Here is an 11,441-nt window from a genome sequence, read left to right as displayed (position 1 = left end):
TGCCCGAAAACGTCCAGTTAAGGATAGAGCATATCCAATTTGTTTGAGTGGTTGATGCTGAAATAAAATACTGATTGATTGATTTGGTGATTAATTAATTACTTCGATTGATTGATTGATTGATTGATTGATTGATTGATTGATTGATTGATTGATTGAATCAAGACCGTAGGCAGAGTGACAGTCTTCTGGCCATATGCTGATCATGCCGGTCATGCGTGCCTAACCTCAATGTCTATATTAAAAATAGTCCATAGGAGATCTGAGGTCATATATCTGGTCAGGACAAAAAAAACGAAATTTCTGTTTCTCGGAAGGCTAGAGCTTTACTGAAACAGCTTTCTTCTTAGCGACAATTGGCTCGTGCCTCGGTTGGTTTTCCTTTATAAATTGGCTCGCAGGCCACTTCATCCACAGCTTTCGTGATTTCTTTGTCAGATATCGTCATCGTGTTTTCCAGGCGCAAGGAGTTGCTTAAGGTCAGTGCCCAACGAGACACTTAAGGCCTTAATAATTAACGCAGATGAGTACCCGAGAAACGTGCCATCGGTTGAGAGCACGCGAAGTGAAAGAGGAGGAAGAGCAAGCGCAGAATGGAAGGCGGCGGCGGCAGCAGCTCCGGGGGCGCCAAGGCCAAGGCGCCAGCCGAGGGCTCCCCCACCTTGCAGGAGGAGTCGGCCGTGCGCAAGGCCGAGCCTCAAGACTGCGCCACCATACTGCGCTACGTTCACGCTCTGGCGCACTTCCACAACATGCCCGACGCCGTGCACATCGACCTACAGCAGCTCGAGCATGCCATGTTCAAGGTATGCATGCGTATACGAATTCTTTAAAAGCAGTCGCGTCCAATATGAGTTGCGACATGCTGCCCGTGGTCAAAGCGGCGCCAACACTGCACAGTGGCGGCGACATAGAAAACACTCAGTAACGTAAACATTGTTTCAACTACTGGTATTTCCAAAACCAATTTCACGTTTGCCGGTGTTACAGTATAGACTGGGGCTCCTTCACCCTTGGCCACCGTGTTGCAACTAATATTGAGCGCCACTGTACGTAGATACGTTCCTGCTCTCTACGCTCCACATGCAGACCCAACAAAGCAGAGGACAGAGGAGCACTCCAACTGATGTGACCGCTGTGCTCCAATAACACAACACCGTGGCTACACAAAATGGCAGGTTTAACGGGTCCTATGTGCACAGTCGCTTAAGGGCTCCGCATTAATGTTTCACATCCGCGGGTGTTCACTGACGTGTACACAAAGCGCGGTACATGAGCTTTCTTGCGCAATGCTTGCGCTGCGATAAGGCATACTAACCTTAAACCTCGTACTCAGAAGCATGGCGCCCTCTCAGGCGATCACCGATAATTTCGTGACCAGCTTCTTTGGTGTCATGCAGTGAAAGCGTGCTCGAAGCTCTAATCCTTATATAAGGCTCATTCCCGGCGGCTAGCACCCGTCGCGCGACCAAGTTAGTCGCAAAGCGACTGGTTGCAAATGGTCACAAATGGCCGCTTTTTTCGCAAAGTGACTGTCTTGGCTCACTCGCCCGCTGTCCGACTTTTCAGTCACGTGACTACAGTCTCAAACCTCTGAACCAATAACATGCGCAGGAACCGTCACCTTTTTTGACGGGGCAATGGCAATGCTAGCCATACACGAGCAGAATTCTGCGTAGCGACGGGTATAAGTCGCACGCATGTGTGAACATCGCTCGCCTTTTGTAGCTTTTTGGTCGCCATTCGCAAATGGTCGCGCGACCGGTGCAAGTCGCAGGTGTGAATGAGCCTTTAACGAAAGGGTTGCCGATAAACGCCGAGATTTCATTCCCAAATGGCAACGGTGCGATGGATGACGGCCCTGGGCAGGCGCAACACTATCATCTAAGTTGATCAATCAATCAATCAATCAATCAATCAATCAATCAATCAATCAATCAATCAATCAATCAATCAATCAATCAATCAATCAATCAATCAATCAATCAATCAATCAATCAATCAATCAATCAATCGAAGCGTACACTTCTAAAAAAGCTATCGATAGTGAACGTCGATACACTCGTCACACAGAAACCGTAATTGAAGAAATGGGCACATGCAATGAATTCGATCGAGGGTGCGTTTGCAGAGCAACCCTCGCCAGCTCTGGGCCTTCATCGCTACCATCCGGCGTCGCGACACCGCCAAGGCACTCGTGGCAGCCGAAGAGTCACCCGCCGGCATGGTGACCTTCCACTACCGCTACTCGGCGGCTCTGGGCGGCCGCATACTCTACATCGAGGACCTCATCGTCTCGGAGGAGTGCCGCGGACGCGGTCTGGGCGTCGCACTACTGCGCGCCGCCTGCGAGCAGGCACTGCGTGACTGCTGCCGAGCCGTACAGTTCAAGGCAAGTTGTGGCTGCATTATCGATGCGGTTAATTGCCATTTGGCGGCTTCACTATCGGTGTGCATGGATTCGCTTGAAGGGGCTTGTAACATTCCAAAGATCTTGTTCGGTCGAACTTTCTGTTAAACATAATTGCCGCTAATAATAAGACACACATGAAGGAGGAATAAAATATCCCGCACTAAATCTTGCGCTAATGTCGGTCTTGTCTAGGTCTTGGTGTAGTTCTAAATCCTGCGCTCAATGCAGCTCCACTACAGTGAGATCTGAGGAAGTGCGTAGCACGGGCAACTCGGCGATTCCCTTGGCAATCGCGCGCTTGTCGAGGCGGCGGCGCCATCTCTTGCGCGACGCGTGTATCAGCGGGGGGTTTGAGAAAAGGTTTTCGCGATTTTAGGTAAACTATTGCGAATAACTCTTGCTTATTTCTGTAGTTTATATTGTTTTAGACCTTGTGAGTGTATTTCGCACTGGTTTTGAGCATTGCTGGCCTTGGTTTTAGGCCTGTATTGACCACTGCTTGACCATGCGATATGAGACAATGGGTGGACAACAAGCCGGGCCCCTAAACTGCTACGCACTTAAAAATATGTAGTCTTGACGTTTCTTCTCTACTCCATGTGTGTCTTAACAGAGAAAATTGTCTTACGAGGGCGTATAAGCCAGTGTTCACAACTTCATCGACCTTGACAGGATTACTGAGCGCGTGTTTGTCAGGACGCCACTAGTCCAAGCGGCAATACTTCAACAGATGTGGCTTCGCTGAAAAAGGAAAAGTTTTGTTCCGTAATATTCTCACAGAGGATTGAATAGTTCCGCGCAAATGTTACTACAGCTGCACAACACTAGCGACAACAAACATTTTCCACATATCTGACCTGCTCCCTATTGCTCCCCGCCTAAACGTCACGGTGGTCTAGTGGTTACGATACTCTACTGCTGACCCGAAGGTCGTGGGATGGAATCTCATCCGCGTCGGCCGCATTTCGATGGAGGCGAAGTGCTAGAGGCCCATGAAGCCGCATGAAGAAGAAAGGAAAAATTAAATGTACATCGTACCTGTACACATGGAAGCAAATTCGGTGTATTGTGTAACGCTTGGAATGTGCGATGACGCCATCAATTGTCAACGGTACTTTTGCAGAATCTACGTGAAGAATGTACAGATTTCGCAGAAGCTGTAATATAACGCCATGCCTGACCTCTTGCGACACTGCGAAAATATGAAGGCGAGCTAGTATTCACCAAATAACGTCGTCACTATTGGTGTAATACACGCCCTTCTCAAGTACACCACTAATGTGTGTGTACAACTTCCGTGGAACCCTCATACTCATTGTAACAATTTAACGCCTGCTTTAAACTCCAAATTCACACCTGTCCGAGTCAGATGCTGCATATATAATTATATAGCTTACAAAGCCGCGACATCTTCTCTTAGTGAAGATTTGCAATCGTCTGAATTTCCTGCTTCACTTTCGAGAAATTACCCAGTTTTCGGCAATTTTTCTAAAAAAAATAAGTTTTAAATGGATATTTCACTTTATGAAATTTCTCGAACGCACGCTTCTCTCTCGAATACAACGTTTATTTTAATTGGTCCAATGGTAGTCTCGATAGTACGTTTGTGCAGTTTATTTATTTATTTATTTATTTATTTATTTATTTATTTATTTATTTATTTATTTATTTATTTATTTAAATATACTTTACACGCGCCTAGAGGCATTGCCTAAGGGGGGGTAATGCAATAAAATGTTAAAACATGCACAATAATCAGAAAACAAAAGGAAGGGTTACAAATAGATGCAGAAATGAGAAAGAAAATTTTGTTAGTATAAATTAATATTGCGTTAAATCATACACAACAAAACAAACCGAGGAGGCGCAAAAAATTACACATTGGAACGCGACAGCTCATTATGCAATAAAATTCGACGCAGTAAAATACGAACAGTATAATTACAGAACGAACGCGACATAATCTGGCTATTACAAACGATTCTTTATCATAAAATAGGTGCATTCGAATAAGGAAATCACGGTGTTGGGGGCACCGAGTTACTGTTAAGAAGTTTTCTCTTCGTGGCTGTCAAATGATAAACGCGACATGACGGGAGCGCAGGTGCACAAGGACAACAAAGGAGCACAGCGACTGTACTTGAAGAATGGCGCGGTGGATCTGAGCGAAGCGGGAGACGTGCGCCTCTTCTACTTCGACCGGGACAGCCGCTTCCCGCATCCCGAGGAGAAGGAGAAAGCCCGCTGAAACTCTCTTGGGGACGCTGCTGGCCGTCGCGCACTTGCGATCGCTGGAGGCACCATGCGAACCTCTTACAGGAGACGGTGGAATACGAAATTAAAGCACGAAATTTAACAGTGGGACTTGTAAAGGTGTGGTAAAGTGTTGCTTCATTTCATTTTATTTCGTTTATTTACCCTAAGGGCTCAGTATCGGGCATTACTTAGGTGGTGTTTCATTTCATTTTATTTATTTACCCTAATGGCCCTGTATCGGGCATCACATAGGAAGAGGTAACAAGCAGTGAGTCTCTTCAAAACAGCAAAAAAAGAAATCATAAAAAGAAAGAGAAAAAAAACTCACAGGGCCCCTTGTGCATTCACCTAAGACGACTCAAAGGCGAAATCCATCTGTTTCTTCTCAGTCGACGTAGGGATCCTGCCTCGCCACCCTGCGATAGCTTTGTGCACCTAACGTGGTTTTGCGCTGCCTCCAGTATCTGAGGCACCTAACCTGGTTTTGCACTGCCTCCGTGATTTGGTCACCTTTGACCAAACTACAATCTCATGTATTGATGGTGGAACGGTATTTATTGACGCAAGTAGCACTTGAGCAGGAGGCCTATGGACGCTGAAAGCAGGCTGCGACAACCGACACAAGAATCGCAGAGCTAGGGCCAACAGTTCGCGCTCGGCGTAGGTGGTGTCCCACTACGGCATATTATTGTTCTCCCTCGCTACAACAGCATCATGTGACGTCACAATTTTCTGAGATCTGTGACGTTATGATGACGTCATATGGTGAAGTCATTGCGTGATGATGATTTTTTGCATCATTCGTGCTGTGCCCGACGCCGCGGGACGCCGATGGCCAATTTTCGCGTTTGATGAGGCTTCTAAAGCTTTCGCCTTAATAAGCACAATAATACATAAATAAAGGACGCAATATTTACACAATTAAAAAGAGGCTGCAATCAATGGTAGCGTAATGAATGATTATACAATGCAATAAAACAAGGTCGACTGGCAGAACTATTAGAGTAAGTACAAGAAAAGCATGACCAATTTCAAAAGTAGCGAAGAGTCAGACATATCAGACAAAAAAATCACACAGATGCTTTGTTAATAGATCAGCTAATATGCCAAGTACGGTAGTTTGGGTACTTTAGTAGTGTCGTTTGAAAAGAAGGTAATCCCTCAACATTGACAATGGATTGCGGAAGGCCATTCCACTCATTAAAATTGAGAATCGAAGAGGTCAATGTAAATTCTAGTCGGAGAAAATAATGGCCAAACGTGACCGTCTTTGCTTTATATATATACAAGCTGTGTATGGCTTGGGCATGTCTGTTGTCCGTGGGCAAAAACGTATTTGCCAGATAAATTGGCACGTACACCTTAGTGAATACATATAGCCAAACTGAAAGGGTTTCATTCTGAGAACTTATAGCTCACGTAGGACTCGCATTTGTTACCCTTTGCTCACATGCTCGTAAGTTGGGCTTGTAGGTTTGTTTCTCCTCAGCATTACACATTCTGCAGCAATGCATCCTTTACAGGGATGAAGTTCGTTTCGCATAAATGTTTGTGCAGCGCACCTGTATATGTCTAGGGCACTGCGTTTGTTAGCGAGCAAAAACGTAGGATGGAAGATGGATGAATAAACTTTATTTCGGTCCCTCGGAACGCGCCCTAGCACGTTGCGGGCCGCTCCCACGTCGGAACAGAAAGACCAAGTCTCTCTGCTGCGTCGCGGGCCCGTTGGACTGCCCATAGTTGTGCTTCGAATCCGGAGCTTGTAATAGCATCTTCCCATTTTGACGGCGTGATGACTTCGCCGCTGTGTAACGCGGGGCACCGCCAGAGCATATGTTCGAGATTAGCGATGTCTGCGCATAATGAACATGCATTAGTTGGCTGTATTTCAGGATAGATCTTGTGCAATAGCGCGGGGTTAGGGTACGGCCCGACCTGAAGTAGCCTGAGTGTCAGAGCCTGTGGTCTGCTTAATTTTCTGTGTGGTGGAGGGTACTGTCTCCGCCCCAGGTAAAAATGCTTATGAAGAAGGCAACACAGGGGCGGCGAACTCAAATTAAGATCGTTTGTTTATTTTTTTGTTGCATGATTCTTGGCTCCTACACACCGCGGGGAATCGGCCATGGAACCGGCGGTTATTATCAGAGGAAACTTTTGAATTGAATTGAGACGAGGGGTGCATGATATGCCAAGCGCATGCGGCAAGCCAGACAAGATGAGGCATGTCATGACATAAAGATGCATGCTGCTGAAATAGAAGCATACGCTAAATCGAAAAGGGTGTGTGATCTGCTATGGTTTAAGATTATGCCCTGTACCGGTATTTAACACACACACACACACACACACACACACACACACACACACACACACACACACACACACACACACACACACACACACACACACACACACACACACACACACACACACACACACACACACACACACACACACACACACACACACACACACACAAAAAAAAAAGAAAAGAAAAAGAAACGCTAGAAGTGTCAGGGAGGGAAGTCGCTTGGAGACTTTTGGAGGCGTCTGGCCAAAAGCAAGCGGCGCTTGCGAATAGATCAACAGAATGCGTTGGCGGGCTAGTTGGTGAGAATTCATATTGATTATTTAGCGCAAAAAACGACACCACAACGACACCACAGCGCTGTGTCCCGTCTTCTTTCTTGTGGTGTCGTTTTTTGCGCTAAATAATCAATATAGCTTGCGTATAGAAATCGTTTGAGAAATTTGTGAGTTGCAAGCTTTCCAGGAAGTGAGACCATTGGTCAGCTGCCCGCTTCTAATGCTCACGTACTACTTTACACGATCGGGCAAATAGGGCCCCAAAGATTCTCCGCCGTGAGCGGATGAAGCGCAGCTAACACTACCAGGGTTCAATCTTCCTTGTACTCACACACACATACTCACACTTGTACTCACACTTCCACGAAGGGGAAGAGCGAGCCGCCGCCACCACCATAGCGCAACTGGTAGTGCACTGTCCGCGTAATGTTGAGGTCAAGTGTTCGGTTTCCACCCGCGGAAAGATCTCCTGTCAAGGGAAATTTCCTATAACTTAGTTTCCACATCTCAATTCAAAACTGCATGTAACTTCTGGTTTTCTTTCAGTTCGCGATACGTTGGCCTCACTTGGCTGTGTCTCTAAGTGACGAGCCAATGCTGTAGAAAGCCAAAGTTAACATTGGACTTCACCAGCCTTGAATACCAAGGCTAACAATTTAGCGCAGCACGTAAAATAACATCGAGCTTCAGTGAAGGGTCATGCCCACTCTTTCGCGCTGCGAAACCAGCATGTTCATTACTGGGGTGCTATTCCGGACATTGTGAAATACCGCTATGCTGTCCAATTCCGTCATTGCTTAACTCTGATTGGCCCAGACGGCTGCTACGACCTATCTGATTGGCTTAAAATGCCGCCATTACGAAATTTGACAATATGGCAGAATTTGACAGCGTCCAGAGTAGCACCGCTGCACTCGTACCGAATTAACCGCGCTCCGTATTTGGGCTCGTGGCTTCGCACAGAGTAAAATGTATTGAACAGCGAAGGTAAGTGCCAAGACAAGAAAGACAGAGCGCTACCGCAAAACCATAGACGGCTACCACATAGACCCACATTCGTTCTAATTCCTCTGCATTTGCATCGAGCGTGAAGAGGTCATCCTTCGACGAGTCCATCTTTCTGGCATCTGTTTTTACTTCTTATTCCCCCTCGGGCAAGGTATAAAGCGCATAATCTCGGAGCTGGCCGCTTTCTTTCTTTCTTTGTCGTCGTATAAGATGGGCTAATGCGCGAGGACAGGATGGACCCCGCCGGCATCCCAGCGGAGTCTGCAAACAACTAGCGGGTCCCGCAGAGTGCTCGGCGGTCATCGGGATTGCGCACGTCTCAGTACGCCGCAGGCCTCGTGCTCGAGTTTGCCGCTCGTCCAAAAGACCCACGGGAGCCGTCCGCGCCAATCGAAGCCACAGTGGCACATTCTAGTTCCGAGGACGTCCTTCTAGGGTGTTTCACTTTTTTTTTCTTTATTCGTGCGGAATCGACCTGTGCCATCTGCGCTAATCAACCCTAGAGGGCTTTCTTCCGTGCTTCCACTGTTCCACGTCTCGGCGTGCTTTGTCGCAGTGCCCTTGGCATGGTGCTTGCATGGTTTAGCGGCCACTACCCCACGCTGATCACAGGGTCGTCAGCAAAGGTGTTCGCTACGCTTTGTTTCTGTTTTCTTAAAGGGACGGGGTGAAGGGCGATGAGCGCAGTATTGATCGCTGACCCCATTATGGGGCCCATTGGCGTAGCCAGTGTAGAGAGGGGCGGGTTGAAATTGACTCGGAAAAACGAGTATTGAGGGAATTTAATGAAGTCGTTCATTGGCCGAAATATAATAAATTGCCAATGATTCGTTAAACCGCTGTACAATAACACACGGGCTGTGGATACCCTGAAGTCGAAAACTCGGGATTAAGTTCGTCTGTCCAGAGTTCGACGCAGCGCAGCCACAGCTCGATTCACGAGAATTTACCATCACTGTCGGTAATCGAACCCACGACTTGTTCTGGGCACGTGGTGCCCAGTTTCTGAGTACCACGTGCGTCGAGCTTCTGTGGATGTAGAAAAAACTTCCGTTGAATGACTATCCTCGCATTGCCTTAATAACGTGTAAAAAAATCTAGCCAGTTCCACGCTGTGAAAACCTTCGGACAGTGAAACTGTCGCCACTCTCATCAGGCATTGCATTTTGCTCTTCAGCTTCGGCAAAGTTTTCAGTAAGGATTTCTTTGTTGCTCCTTTGTTCTTCAGGTTCAACCATGTGGGTCCCGTGCTATGATACGCTCATTCACGGCCGCGCTTCAACGCTACGGTAGAGCGGCCGTGACCTATTCCACTCGCCCAAAACGAGTATTACAGTCACGGCTGCACAGGAACGCAAGCAGCGTCGCCGTCATTATCATCATCATCATCATCATCATCATCATCATCATTTCGTTTTATTTATGTCTTTATTCACTCCTGCATGATGATGACGACGACGACAACGACTACTACTGTTGCTGCTGCTACTACTACTACTACTACTACTACTACTACTACTACTGCTACTACTACTACTACTACTACTACGGCTGCTGCTGCTGCTACTACTACTACTACTACTACTACTACTACTACTACTACTACTACTACTACTACTGCTACTACTACTACTACTACTACTACGGCTGCTGCTGCTGCTACTACTACTGCTGCTGCTGTTGCTGCTACTACTACACTACTAACGACACTACTACTACTACTACTACTACTACTACGGCTGCTGCTGCTGCTACTACTACTGCTGCTGCTGTTGCTGCTACTACTACACTACTAACGACACTACTACTACTACTACTACTACTACTACTACTACTACTACTACTACTACTACGACGACGACGATGACGACGACGACGGCACAGGGTAAACTAAGACAAGTTCACTGTAAAAATGAAAGCGGGAGAGACGGTGGACAGGCAGTAACTGCAACATTTGCCCAACTGCACGACTCTGCACGCACCGCCCCCGTGGCGCAGTTCGTTCGGAGCTCTGACCTGCACAGGGTAGCGAGAAAGTGGTTTAGCAATGGTGCCTGTGCTCGGTCTCGCAAACTCGGTGGGCGCTTCTCGGGAAAGCTCTCGCATCGAGGATCTTTTCCAGCGAGGATAGCTCGAGCTGCGCAGCGATGCCGATTAGGATATGCAAGCGGGAGAGCCTCTCTAAATCAGCAGTTTTCCGCATGCGCTCCCCTGGCTTCAGGCCTACATTCACACGACGACAAACAATCGGCGCACTCGACGCCCCCACGGCCGCTTTGCGGAAACGCCCCGCGCCGGAAGCTGCAGAGTTCGCGACTTATTTGCATACAAATTAAGCTCATGAATCTCGGAACTGGTATCCCATCTCCGCCTTCGCCTAAAAGAGGGAGTAAAATAAATCCGATTCCACCAGGGGCCGCATATACTATACAATAGGCCACAGGCGATCCGTTTTCGAGCGCTGAACCCTGTATATATCTTTACCGGCTGTGCCCGCCGTCCCCCTGCACCCGAGTGCCGCGAGAGGGCGATATGTGTACGTCCAGAGCCTTTAATGCAATCCAGAATTTTCCTTCCGAATGCAATCTGCGCGCTCTTTTGCAAATATCTGAGCGCAGCACTAAGCAGGCGCTGAGCCAAGAAGTTGTAACACTTCGAAAAAACGTGTAATATCGAGAAAACTGGAGAAGAAGTAAAAGCACTCCAGTTTCAATAATCCGAGGAAAGGAATGCGAATCGGACCTTCGATACAAGCTGAGTAACTTTCGAGGAAAGATGAATTATGCAAACGTTTCTAGAGTTCCCTGCCTGCTGGATGCAAATCCTTTATCAAAATTTAGTTGTTTTATTCCATGCAAAGCGTGTATGCAATTCGCTTGCTTGTTAAGCTGAGTGGGGGTGATTCAGATTGTAAGCTACATTGATGTCTTCGCTCTGGACCTTCGGCGTTCGCATTTGACACAAGGCTACGCACAACGTGCTTGCATACCCAGTGAGGGTACCCAATATATATGCCGTACACGTCTTCCTGATCACCTGCATCAATGTGCAGAGTACATTTAGTGTGCAGGGTATCTGTGCACAACACGGTGTGGCACTCTTCGATGCGATAATGAGGGAACGTTGCCTACATCGTTAACAGCTGCGCCAGCTTCCGTGGCACACGTTTGATAGATAG

The 11,441-nt window shown here is 47.4% G+C and overlaps 1 protein-coding gene across 1 annotated transcript; it reads left to right on the top strand.

The window, feature by feature from the left end:
- Positions 1–547: 547 nt before the first annotated feature.
- LOC119389537 (diamine acetyltransferase 1-like) lies at positions 548–4,661 on the top strand. The gene is made up of 3 exons (XM_037656854.2): positions 548–806; positions 2,132–2,392; positions 4,518–4,661. Exons 1-3 carry the CDS (start codon positions 594–596, stop codon positions 4,659–4,661), a joined length of 618 nt encoding a protein of 205 aa, XP_037512782.1. The 5' UTR covers positions 548–593.
- The last annotated feature ends 6,780 nt before the right edge of the window (positions 4,662–11,441 follow it).

This window comes from Rhipicephalus sanguineus, chromosome 4, assembly GCF_013339695.2.
Source record: "Rhipicephalus sanguineus isolate Rsan-2018 chromosome 4, BIME_Rsan_1.4, whole genome shotgun sequence".
Lineage (NCBI taxonomy): Eukaryota > Metazoa > Arthropoda > Arachnida > Ixodida > Ixodidae > Rhipicephalus > Rhipicephalus sanguineus.
The sequence above is the reverse complement of the archived record's forward strand: the minus strand, read 5'-3'. Positions and strand labels throughout refer to the sequence as shown.